Source organism: Xenia sp. Carnegie-2017, unplaced genomic scaffold (genome assembly GCF_021976095.1).
Source record: "Xenia sp. Carnegie-2017 unplaced genomic scaffold, XeniaSp_v1 HiC_scaffold_13, whole genome shotgun sequence".
In the NCBI taxonomy this organism is placed as follows: domain Eukaryota; kingdom Metazoa; phylum Cnidaria; class Anthozoa; order Malacalcyonacea; family Xeniidae; genus Xenia; species Xenia sp. Carnegie-2017.
The window spans coordinates 7,756,480-7,770,122 of NW_025813436.1; the positions used below are offsets into that span (position 1 = coordinate 7,756,480).

Here is a 13,643-nt window from a genome sequence, read left to right on the forward strand (position 1 = left end):
CTTACTTAGTGAAGTTTGGTCACCATTCGCCATATTTGTTTTTGAATTTGGTGGAATTAGTCACGTGGACAGTTTGGCGCATAATATGTAAATTAGCAGCTAGCAGTGTCGAACGGATCGATTCACAAGTTGAGTAAACAGAGAAGTAGGATAAAGTTAGTGTTTATTGTATGTAATTTTCAAAGAAAATAATGGAAAATTCATAAACACAAACTTTAGATAATTTCAATTTAATACTCTTAAATACAATGTTATTTGATTTGTGTTTATTAAAGCATTTCTTTTACATGTATTGAATTTTAGGTTTCAAATCAGGAAATGCTTGCAACACAAATGTATGCCTGTGACTATCTACTGGTTTATTTGTTGCAGACATAATATTCTATGTACTCATTATAAGAATAGATGTTTAACAAAAATATATAAGCATTATATGGTATAGAAAGAATACAAAAGTGACTCAATAAACTACAACAGTTCTTTAAGGAAAGCAAAAGCACACCTGTTTCCCATTGTTGCCACAAAAGATACGCAGTATTAAAAACAACCGCTCCACGTAAAAATGGTATTTTGTATAAGGCAAGTTTAATTATTAAAGATTGAAAATAAAAACGTGCGCATGAGAATAATGAAATCTGTTTCACGCCATTCTCAAATGCCTTAATTCGTCGGCGAAATCCCAAATGCTTTAGAAAATAGTTTGGCCGCTTTTAATTTCTTTCAAGCGAACTTAAAAATTTAAAAACGTAATCTCTTTCTGTAATTTCTGGCAAAGATTTTGACTTTGTTTTCAATAACAATTAAACTATTCTTGTAGTGCTGACATACAAAGATAACACAGCTGTCAACCAGAGGAGCCATGCATAGAATTGCTTATTAAGGCTCTTCAGTTCACATAAAGTGCTCTCAATGTGTGCTCACGCGAGTTTCAATGTGCTCATGTAAGACAAATAACTGGCCATACAGAATATCATGTTTTACTGTTCAGTAAAAACTGTTGTACGAACGTGGAACGTGGAAGCAAGACATTTGGAGGATTTAGTACACGAAACAAAACAAATATAGGAAAAATAGAATTCGTAGATAATTAAAGCACAAGGAAAAAGGTTAGCTATTGTACATCAAACATACGTTGGTTTTAGAACAAACTTGGTACGTCGTTCAAAGTCTTATGGAATACCATGAATAAGATCAGATTTTTTGAGGGACGATGACACAGTCAACATGAATGAGTCGGTCAGTAATTTCCCCAAGCTCAGAGAAATCAACTTTGTACACGTTGAGGGGATCACTGGCAATCTCTTCCAATTGTTTTACGAGTTTTGCTTTGGGATTCTTTGCCTCGTGCCCGGCGGCAATTGTAATGATCTTTATATTTCTTTCCTTCATTCTGGCAGCATGTTTTTTGGCAAGTTTAAAGTCGTGTGCACGACCGTCTGTGAACAAAATCAAAACGTCTGCAGCATCTGGACGATCGCCATTTCGATGATTGAAAATCTTTAAGAAAAATGATGCACGTTGACATAAAACAAGGAAAGAACATGCATTGTTGTTTTTCAAACTATAAGAGCGCTTTCTATAAAGCAAAAGATTTTTGTCGATGAAAATTTAGAACCAATATCTTTAACTTTTATAACCAGCATCTTTAATTTTATATCCATTTATAAAAATTAAAGATACTGGTTGTATTAGAAGATATATTTGAAGATGTTGTGGTTTTGAAATTTTTTGATGGATAGATTGACAACTATTTATTGACATAAGGAACAGCAATTCATCATTTTCTGTCATCCTAGAACAGTCCCAATTCTTATCATCAAAATTGAAATAAACGCAACTTACATATTGATCGACTACCCTGAGAGCATTTCCAGTGTTTGTCTTTACACCAGCACGATATTTCATTCGTCTTATCGCTTTTCTCACATCTTTGTTGTTGTGCATCTCATTTAGAGCAAACTCGTAACTCATCGACTTCTCGTCACTAAATTGTAGTAGGCCAACATGAGCAGCTTTCTCGCTAACGTCAAACTCCGACGTCAACCGTCGTAAAAATTTCTTTACAAGTTTGAAGTTTTTCGAAGATATACTCCGAGATCCGTCAACCAATAGAAAAAGATCGACCTTTCCTTGATTACATTTCACAGGCGCTGCAAAGGTAGAAAACAGTAAAATGTACACTTCCACTCTATTGCTTTTGCATGTTGTAAATTAATTAAGAAAAATTGAATGTCTCTGCTTTAGTGATCAAAATTTCATCCATATATATCAAACTATGTTTATTTCTAACCAGATAAATTTCTGGATATTTTGTGGCAATGCATATTTGGAAATAAACAGTTTAGAGTGCAAAACATTTTATATTCCAATCCATCGTCATTCACTTACATGGATAAGCTCTAGGACAATCAACTTCAACCAAATGTTTAGCAACAAGGTCGATTTTCTCTTCTAAAATTAGGTCATTTCGTTCAAAGTCTATGCTGAAGACATCACTTGACGCCATTTTCTTAAGGTTACTCATCCCAACACTGTTAAAACTTATGTTTGTGCCGTATCCAACGGAAAGAATTTTCACACCCATCGACTTTAGTTGTTCAGCCTCCTTAAGCATGACGACATCGTCATGTGATTCACCGTCCGCGAATATCACCAGCGTATTAGGAATATGAGGTCTGTCTGTTCTAACGTGGTTAAATACCTATCAAACAAATAGTTGCTGGTTGATTTTTCTCTTAAAAGGTGTGAAGGGGCTTTGTTGCTAGGGTAACTTGAGTAATTTGAAGGTTGCAACCAATTAAAGAGGATGATCCTCATGAAACACAGGATGTATAATTAAACCACATACTTTTTCTCGTATAACAGTCAGTCCTTCGCCCATATATGTGTATAAACTGTCGATGTATTCCATATCGTTGATCATGTAAAGAATGTCACTACGATCTGGAAAGTCACCAAGGTTGAATTGGAAACGAGATTCATCTCGACCACCAGCTTGAAGAACACCTAAATGTGTTCTATCCTCTGCAAGATCCAATCTCAAAGAAAGGCGATTCAAGAATCGCTGTAATCTTCGATAATTTTTTTTACCAATACTCCGAGAGCTGTCGATGAGGAATACAATGTCTTGTTTTTTGGGTGCACAGGTTCTGGCCATAACTATGTAAAGTTATGTACAATTAAAATTACTTTTTTTTATATTGAATTGGTGAAATATCTAAATTAACAATCTCAAAAAAAAGAAAAGAAAAAGAGAATGGAATTCCACAACAATGAAAACCATTTCATATAACAGCTAGATGCAATACGTACATGAAGTACACTGTCCAAGGCCACAGATGCTGACGATCACATCGTCCACAACTGTCCATAGTGAAAAGTAGTCAGCGGCATGGGTATTTGTTGGCTCTGTGGATATGACTCTCAGTTGACTCTTTATTCTTTCAACATTGCTACGTCTACCACTGGCAATGGAGATAATCTGAACGCCTTTAGATTTAAGTTTTTCAGCCTCGTCAAAAGCTAATTGTTCATCATTGATCTCTTTGTGGGTAATTATAATAAGAACATCCTTTGTTTCTCCGTGACGTTCACGACCATGAGCGAAAACCTAGTTTTCAAATAAGCAGAAAGAAGCTGCAGACTCGACAATTAGTTCTTGATTTCAAAATTTCAAAGTCTAAATGAACTTTTTCAACGAAAAGCATAATAAGTAACTTGTGCATTTGTTCAATATCAAAATATGTGTCAAAACAATACCCTATTATTGATGATTTTTAGCGCATTTCCAAGATAGCTCAAACTAGCTTTTCGATACTGCATAGTTCGAATTTGCTCCAAAATCTCATCCATAGTGGCATCTTTCTTGAAAATAACGCGATTCTCGGACGTCAACAGGTCGTCGAACTGCAGGAAACCAACTTGACTACCAGAAAAGCCAACCTGAAGTTTATTGATGAGACTTTCTAAGAACTCCCGAAGTTCTTTGAACTTTTTCTTGTTTCGTCCACTTGAACTGTCAAGGGCAAAAAAAATACGACGCTTCTGGGAGAAACACGTTTCGGGAACTAAAAATATTCCAATAGCATGAACAGTCAGCCACATGGTACAATTTTCATGGGTTTTTATGGAAATTCAATATAATCTATGTTATGACGTAATCAGAGTGAGCTTTATTATTAATTGTTGTTACATTGCTGTGATATACTATATATTATCTCTATAACTTTGATCATTGAAAATCACCTATTATCCCAGACAATCCAAGCAACCTTAAGAAAGAATATTAATCTAATACATTGTAATAAGTCCTACATCAAATATATCATCTGAAAGCGTATTTCATATAACACAACTGCTAGCTTTAAATAATCAGGAAAAGGCCTGACTATGTTGAAGAATACTTTGCTTAAAATTTTTACTTACTTTCTGGCTCGGAAATGCAAACAGTCTTCTCTAATTCAGCCAACACTTCGTTGAATTGTGAATTGTCAACGCGATAGTACTTTTTAGAGCCGGACGCAAGGATGCGTAAAGATGAAACAAACGTCTGAAATTTACTATTCACTCCATTGGACATGGTAATTATACGAATGTCTTTCTTGCGCATTTTCTCTGCAATGGTATTTACTTCGTAGAAATTTGTGACGTCACCATCCGTCATCAGTACAATGGTCTTTGCAACACTTTTACGATCCACATTTTGGGGATTTAAAAGCTGAAACAGAGAGAGCATTTGAATGTAGAAATGGCACAATGTGGAAAAATCCTTAGTCTATCTTAAATTAAATAAGATCAAAAGTTCTTATTTTTGTTAGCTTCATCACAAAAAAATCATTAGATCAATCTAATCAAGCAACATGAACCATTTAAACTACAATGGTTTTCTTATTAATCAGACTGAAAGGATATCTTTAACTCTTTTAATATTAGGTTAGATAAGTCTAAAATTGTATCATCAATATAAATTAATTATTAATCATTACCATATCGCTTGCTATCGATAGAGCATAACCCAAATCAGAATCGTATCTTTCGTTCATATAAACCATTTTAGAAACATCATTACTGACTGTACTCCGTACATTGTCCGATCCGAGCCGCGTTGCATGCTCAACACGACCAGCGGAACCAAACTGCATAATACCAATGTGCGTCGTATTTTTGCCTATTGTCATCTTCTCGACGAGGCGTTTTATAAACCGCTGTCCAGCAATAAATTCATTTCTTCCGATCCTAGAGGAGCCATCGACAAGGAACAAAACATCCTGGTTTTCAGGATGGCATATCGGTGCAGCTAAATCGATTTTTGGAAATTTAATTAATGAACTCTGATTTGCTTGATTGTAACACAATTGACCGGAATATCCTGCCAAAGTGTTCCCAAAATTATGCTATTACACGATGATACAATATAGAATAGACTAGTGTATTAATTTTACGGCAAATTAGTTTCACAATGATAAAATGACACACCAGATGAAACAATACAGAATAAAATAGTTCGTTCATCTATTTTTACACGGTCCGTATAAAGCTAAAAATATTTCACATCGAGTTCTTAAATATTAGTTTCAACGCATACATACCTGATGTACAGGTCGCCATTTTGCATGTACTTGGAGCTATATCATCAACAAAAACAGACGATTCGATTTTTTCAAACTCATAGACATCACTAGGGCCCATAACAAGCGATTCAATCATCTCATGATTGATTTTTTTCTTGTGCCCTACAGTCACAGCCACAACACGGATGTTCTTCTTTTGAAATTTACTGATGATTTCCTGTACGCCGTCATTAATATAGTTGCCATCAGTAAAAATGATGATTGTGTCTGGTGCCGAAACACGATCACCTTGGTCAGTTTTAAACACCTAGGATTTAATGCAATGACAAGATAAAGCCATGCGACCATAAGACATGGTCCATTTGTTCCAATTTCCTCTGGTAAATAAAACTATAAGATAAAAACATGTTACCTCTGTATGAGCTGTTCGCAATGCATGATACAGGTCAGCCTCTTTGCCACCCTGGTATCTTAATTTTGCAATCGTTGCTACAAGATCTTGGAGGGTCGAGAATTGATTCAAAGAAACTTCAATGCTAGTTAAAAGACGATCGCTGAACTGCATAACGCCGACGTGTACACGAGACGGTCCAACGTCTACTCTCGATAGAAAATCTTGGAGAAAAAATCTGATTTTATAGAACATTCTGCTACCCACAGACTTCGATCCATCAACCATAATCAAAATATCTTTCTTTTCTTGAAAACATTTGTGTTCGGCTAAAATAGCAATACAGATATTAGTACGGTGATCGAGTAATCATTTGATACAAAGATATGAAACTGTTTCTACTCTCTACTCTCTGTTTCTTCCACTCTACTCTCTGTTTCTTCCTCTCTACTCTCTGTTTCTTCCTCTCTACTCTTTGTTTCTCACTCTCTACTCTCTGTTTCTCACTCTCTACTCTCTGTTTCTCACTCTCTACTCTCTTTTTCTCACTCTCTACTCTTTGTTTCTCACTCTCTGCTTTCTGCTGCTCAATCTTGCACTCATTTGCTATAGCACAAAGTCTGATCACATTCATATCGCATTTATAGTTTAGTTCGTTCAACATCAGTTCTTATTACAAACGAATCAAATCTTCCTATTCAAATGAAAAATCAATACTCACGAGCAGGTTGTCTTTCTTTGTTTCCACAAATATCTTTTACAAGTTTCTTTGTGATCTTCTTCAAAAATCTGAAATCTTCGATGTGATTATGAGCTGGTTTTGAGCCAATTCGATTGAACAGCAATTTGTACTTGGACATCCATTTTTTGGTTCCTGCTCCAATCGTAATGAGATGAACTCCTTTGTTTTTTAATTTGTTTGCTTCCTCAATAGCTTCTTGTGGATCGTGAGGCTGACCATCTGTTATCAACAATAACACTTTCTCTGAATCTTCACGATCCGAATGAGTTGAATTATCAGAAAATATCTGGAAATATTTAAAACCAAAATTACCCCTGTTTAAATACTATAAAAATTATGTATGACCTAACCTTCATAATTGTTAAACATAATTTTAACATCTTACAAATACACATTATATTTCAGACCTTATTCTTGCACAGTCAAATAAGAAAACAAATGTGATCCAGACCAAAAGAACATGCCTTTCTCACAAATTTTCACGTTTTTTACTCATCCATCTTTTCGTTACCATAATATAGATGGATGGAATATTTTGTATAATGCAACATGCAAATACAAGTCAAAGAACTTACATGTTTGTCTGCGACGCGGAAAGCGTGTCCCAAGAATGTTCGGTCGCCATACTGATGAACAAGTCGCTTTATATTATTTTGAATACCTTTGGTTGTTTTATGTTTGCCAAAATCAAATTCAACGACCGTTCGAAACTTGTTACTGAATTGCATTAAGCCGATGCGACTCTGAAATTCGCCAATTTTGAATTCGCCAACAAGATTCGACAAAAACTGTCGAAGTTTATTGAAATTTTGAGGATGGATACTCTGTGATCCATCGAGAGCAATGAAAATGTCCAAATTTTCTTTCCGACATTGCGGATCTGAAAATATAAAAAAAAGAAAAATGATTTCAGAAACAAAAAAAAAAGCAAAATATTATACAACAAATAGGACGAGGATTTTTAAAACTTCTTCTGCACAATCAAAGACAGTGTATGGAATAATAAACAAATCGACGAAAAATCAATTCGATTAAGTTGCCGATGGCGAAAATTCTTCCTTTTCCTATGAAGAAAAACCCCAATTTATTCATAATATTTTTTGAGAGAATGGAACATTGATAAAGAATACTCCATTGATTCATTTTGAGTATTATTGTTCGAGACAATAACAAATATACCGACAACTGTGCATTAGGTTATGTAAATAATTTTCTTGTGTCTCCAGGAAACTTAGCCCTTCATGCAGTCTAAAAATAAAGACGTGACTTTCAAAACACTTGACCCAGGAATAACATCTCAGTGAACAACATAACTATGTTGAAGTAATGCAAGAAAAGGTATAATGCATGTATGTGACGATGAGCTCCACATGGCTGTATACCACTGAAAAACAGGCTATTTTGACAAAAAATTTAATATATACTATACTAGACGTCATATGATAACGACTCATTCTCACACGAATCTATTCAACAAGTGTGAAGACAGAAAATAATAGTTTAGTGAATTTTACTGCATGCTGATAGCTCATTAATTTGATATTTTTCTTGTGGCGACATAAACAATATAATTTGATGAGAGTCACGGTAGAAGTCAGCAACAACATGATCAAGCATACTATTCAAAGCAATAATATTTTATAAAATGTTTTCTAAAGACTGAGTTTTTTCTTTTGTATTAGTATGGTGTATCACTTTGGGCAGTTTTATTTGACGTTTGTTTAAATTTTAAAAGACATGCACTTCGTCATCTTAAAGCCCATGAAAATTGACAAACAGGATTGTTTTGTAATGTTAAAAATTATGCCATTTAATAATAAATTGACAAAATAATCAAGCTAGCACAAAGAATTACATGTTGATTTTGAGAAGTAGCGTAGCTTAGTATGATAACTGAAAAGCTTAGTATGATAACTGTTAATATTTATATATGATTGATGAATTTTTCACATATAATCCACTAAAAACAATAGCCTTCAAAGAAACTTAATGCGGAAAAACATGCATATATACGCATATCACCCTTCTCCTCTCCCTTCAAATTATCAAGCTATGTACGTCACTGACTTTGACTACTTTCCTTTCTGTCAGCGCGTGTGGTCCATGTATTTTCTCGAAGCTATTTGGCGCACCTATTCCTGATTTCCTTTTACAGACTAATGATGTATTTACGTTAATTGTATTATATATTATGCGGGTACAGTTGCTCAGATTATCATTGTTCTTACTAGGTATAATGAAGTCTATGACCCTAGTTTGTGATGAGAGAAGTTTCAAATTCACAAAATAAACACTTCATCATCAATTTTTAAAATATCCTGAGAAACTAAAACAATAATTGATGTTATCAAATGTGACAATGTAACTAGTATAAGACCTCTCTATAGAGGAATTCGTCGGTACAAAACTTAACATGTACATAACATGTCAAAATAATGAATCAATAGAAAAAAAAATGAAAAGAGAATGTTAATTTCACTACCCTAAAGTAGTCCACACAAAAAACTTTTGTGTCAGCTATCTTACAAGTTAGCTTAAAACCTGTGCCACCATTTTACAAGTTGAGCAACTATCTTGCACAAGTTGTGCAATTGTCTTACAAGTCAAACAACCATCTTTGAAATAGAACAACAATCTCACAAATTGTGCTACCATATTACAAATGTTCAACTATGTTACAAGGTAAAGAACTATCTGCGAAGTTACGCAACCACACCACAAGTTGTACCACCATCTTACAAGTTGAGCAACCATCTTACAAGTTTTGCAAGCAACTTACAGGTTGTCTCTAACTAAGACCTAATGTATTGCCACAAACTTACGGGTTATGCTGCAGACTAGACATTCTGCCATCATTTTACAGGTATGCGACAAATTCACATATTGTGTCACCAATTTTCAGTTTGGGAATTATAGTAAAGCTTTAAATATTTCCAAAATCATACACGGGCAGTCTACTGTTTTTCATCACTCGAGTTTAATGCGGTGTTGACAAATGCGATTATAATATTCTTCATTTTTTCAACTTCGTTTACAGAACGCAAGCAAATATTTTTCCTTGGTATGTTGAAGAGAAATGCATATAAAAAAAAACATTATATAAACATGATTAAAGATCCACACAAATACTCATTTTATGTGGTAGCAAAACATTACATAATTAAATTTTTGGTTTTTGATTTTTTGAGAGCATTCATTTCATTCGCAAGAAATTTTTTATCATGATAAGCAAATATTAAGCATTTTATCTGTCAAGTGTCTTTTCTATATAAGTATTGATTTCACAACTTCCAATTGCTTCCAACTAATGAATATTTTTTTACATCATAATTCATCAAAATATGCACGGGAAGTGCTTAACTCCAAAAGGTTCTCATTGCTCAAGTTCTTTTGTGATGAATTATTTATAAAAATATTTATACACTAATGCTAATGATCTTGTTAAAATGTGTTCATGTTTTGAAGCCTCTGTATTTTACCTAGCAAAATTTCCGTCAGATAATTTCCTGAAGAATTGTACACTCGCTCGCTCAATGACAATTTCAATGTTCTTTTTTCACAGTTAATTTTGTAAAACAAGAAATGAGAGTTAAATTCATGGTAAATATGTCATATGAGGTGACAATTAAACACCTGCTTTTACAATTTTGCTATAAATAAACATCAAACGTAAGCGTGTTGAGGTTAAATGATCTGCGAAAATTCACTTCTAGATTTTTCTAATAGTAAATAATGTTCATATTTATAGCCAGCATCCTTCCGAATCAATTCTCGCCATGAACAGAGCATAGCCTCCAACCAGACAAACGGCATATTAGAAAGCCTCGGCACGCGCGCAATTTATTCATTTCATTTTTTTATCCGACTACTTTTTATATTGCGTGGTTCAAAACGTGATATTATACATAAACGATTTCGGGAAACTGTTCTGCAGTAGTTTTGAAGCCTAAACTTAATAAAAAAAAACACAACATTTGAAAAGTGTAAAAGAGGTAATTTTTCACAGTCAGTCCATGCAATCAAAAGAAAACAAATGAAATTTGTTTTGAATATTGCACAGCTAGTAACTTTTTTTTTGAATGAGAGCTTATAGCTAACTTTAAAATGGCAAATTCTGAAACACTAATACACACGACAATTCTTTGTAATCTCATAACTGCATTTGACAGCAGTGATTATAAGAAGATCAATGAAGAATTTCATGGGATCTGTTGCGCAGTGGAAAATTATCAAAAAAAGTAAAACCAACATCTTACCTAGCATTATGAAATTAAATAAGAAATAAAACAGCTAGAATTGATAAACAACTTTTCAAATGAATAAAAAACATAAAATCTTTATAAAAACATGGTAAAATTCAAAAATTCTGTTAAACGCAAGCAACAACGCATAGTAAACTTGTTAGAATGCTATCAGATCCACCATGTTCTTATTATATAAAGCATTTGATTGTCACATTCACTAATTTAAAAAATGAGGATAATAAAAGGATTTCCGAGTCGTACTTCTTGCAACAAGTTAGTCATGCAATGTCATTAAAATAGGGATTGGTTTTAATGCCTAATCAGAAACAAGAAGCAGTGTATATTTCTGTATATCCATTCGTTATTAAGAAATGATAATGCACAAACGCCAATTGATTTATTTTGAAGGTAAAAAACAAGCTAGGAAGAATGATGTAAGCCAATTTAATTTAATTTCGATGTAAATTGAATACGTCGAATTAATGATTTCCTCCATTCAATTTGTCAGGCAGCAATTCAAATTCTATCTATTTCGGCAAGATCTAAAGTTTTATTGTCCCACTATACATTTTAGTGTTATAATGTACATTATTTAAAAGAAACATGCAAGCTTTAATTGTAGTTGGAAATAATCATAAGAGGCATGACATTCCAACAGACCCGCCGGGAAATACCTAAAATTCAAACCAATCAATACATAGGAATCACAAGCAATAATGGGACAAACTTTCATCTTCATAATGTAAAGTAAATACAATTATTAATAATCATAAGGCTAAAAATACGTAGACAGATATAGATGTTAACACTTAAGTGTCTTTTATCTACATATCAAAGTTGAAAAATTCATCAAACTATCCGAAATACGCAAATACGGTTTATTCTAGACTTTTCGTAATTTTAAATCGTAGTTCTTACTTCAAGAAACGTAAGCCGTAATATATTTGTGATATCTATACCCAGTTTTATGTGTCATTCATCAAATTGTTTTCGCAAACAATACAGATGATAGAGTAATTGTAATATTTTGAATACCTTTTCTCTGGAAATGAAACGTACGAAAATAGACATTTCGTTTTATTGTATAGCCAATTGCCAACCAAAATGTTTTGTTCAAGTGTATTTATATGAAGCGTTTGGCAAACAACCAATTAAAATGTCAACATGCCACCGTGTATTAACTAAACAGATTCAACTCAAGCGAGCGCCGTATTCGCGCAGTATATGCAAATTAAGCGGCAAGATGAAATCTCAACGATAATCACGCGCGCAGATTAATGAATATACATATGAAGCTGTTTATATCTTCATAAAATAGACAACGCATGCTGAATAAAGACAAGACATGACAATGCTTAGCAAGTAGGTTTCAAATAAGCAATTGTTCAAATATCCAACTGTTTAAATCAGACATCAATAATATTACGCAAACATTAGCGTAAGCTTTTTAATACTTTACAAAACAGTGCGAAAAGATAAAACAAAAATTTGAGGAGTCCCTTCGACTGAAACTTCCACAGCTCAAACAAAAAATGGTTTAAAACGTCGTGTAAATTTTTGGGAGTAGCCGTCGTCACAAAGTCGAATTTCGCAATGAATAGCAAGACTTGAATGAACAAATCATTTTATACAAGCAGATGATTAGAATTCAGCCGACGCATATTGATTATGAAAAAATATTGAGTATCGAATGAGAAAATGAAGAAAAAAACTTACTGGCTGATACAAGCCGACAACACATTAGGCCAAGACAAAGCAGCCACGCGAAAATCATTTTTTGTTTCACACCAACGATAACCAACAATAAATGTTCAATAAGGGCGGCTTGAGTACGAGATAAAAAGTGCAGTCTCCGACAGTGTGTCTCCGACAGTCTGTCCGATTAGAAAGTCAGTAACAATCACTTTAAGAAATACTCGTTGATTTCATGGGATCACGACAGGATATCTTTTAATATACATTCTAATACGTCCGTCAATACACAATACCATGGTTATAATCATCATTTTAAATATATCGTGCTACACCGCGCATGCTCACAACAAACTAGCTCAGCATGCATGCTTTTAAAGGTCGTGCGTGCACGAATTATGTTGATTTTGCCATGACGTTGCATTCCAGATGATTACATCAAATACCTGGAAGTTTTTGAGTTCCAATAGAAATCACGCTTTTTTGTGGTGGCAATATTGGGTTTATTGTAAATAACGTATAGGGCTGGCAGGAATAGAACAGTTTACAAATATCCGTCAACTTTATATGTTGATTAGGTTGTCAAAGATCAAAGACACTTATGTTGAGTAAATCATATGATGTTTTTAGTTGATCAAAGTCAACAATTGCAAATTACTTTCTCAAAATCGTGTCCTGGGACATTTTGTCTTTTCTATTAAAATTAAGTGAATTATGAAACTGACAAATTATATTTCCCACTAAGTCCCCTACTGTAGGTTATTAATTTATCGCTTGAAAAACGTCCTATTAAAAGCCGTAAATAATTTTAACATTAACAGCGTTAAACCACTCGATCTCTACAGATACGAAGACCAGCCGCTAACCTTCATCTACGAACTATCTACTTAGGTCTGACATTTAGAATCTATATATGGACTGCAATCATTAGATTTGCTTTTAAAACACACAAAGATACGAACATAAAGAGGTGTTTTGTTTTTATGATAAATAAATAAGGCAAT

At 33.7% G+C, this 13,643-nt stretch overlaps 1 protein-coding gene across 1 annotated transcript; it reads right to left on the reverse strand.

Annotated features, from left to right (window-relative positions):
• Positions 1 to 146: 146 nt before the first annotated feature.
• Positions 147 to 12,933, reverse strand: LOC124448240 (collagen alpha-6(VI) chain-like). The gene is made up of 13 exons (XM_046999239.1): positions 12,664 to 12,933; positions 7,279 to 7,583; positions 6,683 to 6,989; positions 5,983 to 6,290; positions 5,589 to 5,877; positions 4,986 to 5,296; positions 4,426 to 4,717; positions 3,760 to 4,067; positions 3,313 to 3,610; positions 2,849 to 3,159; positions 2,389 to 2,701; positions 1,843 to 2,150; positions 147 to 1,497 (listed from the first exon to the last, which is right to left on the reverse strand). Exons 1-13 carry the CDS (start codon positions 12,719 to 12,721, stop codon positions 1,192 to 1,194), a joined length of 3,714 nt encoding a protein of 1,237 aa, XP_046855195.1. The 5' UTR covers positions 12,722 to 12,933; the 3' UTR covers positions 147 to 1,191.
• Between the last annotated feature and the right edge of the window lie 710 nt (positions 12,934 to 13,643).

What these genes read in the sequence shown, in the direction of transcription:
- LOC124448240 (XM_046999239.1), bottom strand. Translation starts at nt 12,721, where the DNA reads ATGATTTTCGCGTGGCTGCTTTGTCTTGGCCTAATGTGTTGTCGGCTT. An exon ending in CCTTGGACAGTGTACTTCAT is followed by an intron (nt 3,160 to 3,312) that starts GTACGTATTGCA and finishes AACTTTACATAG; the next exon opens with TTATGGCCAGAACCTGTGCA. An exon ending in TGACTGTTATACGAGAAAAA is followed by an intron (nt 2,702 to 2,848) that starts GTATGTGGTTTA and finishes TTTGTTTGATAG; the next exon opens with GTATTTAACCACGTTAGAAC.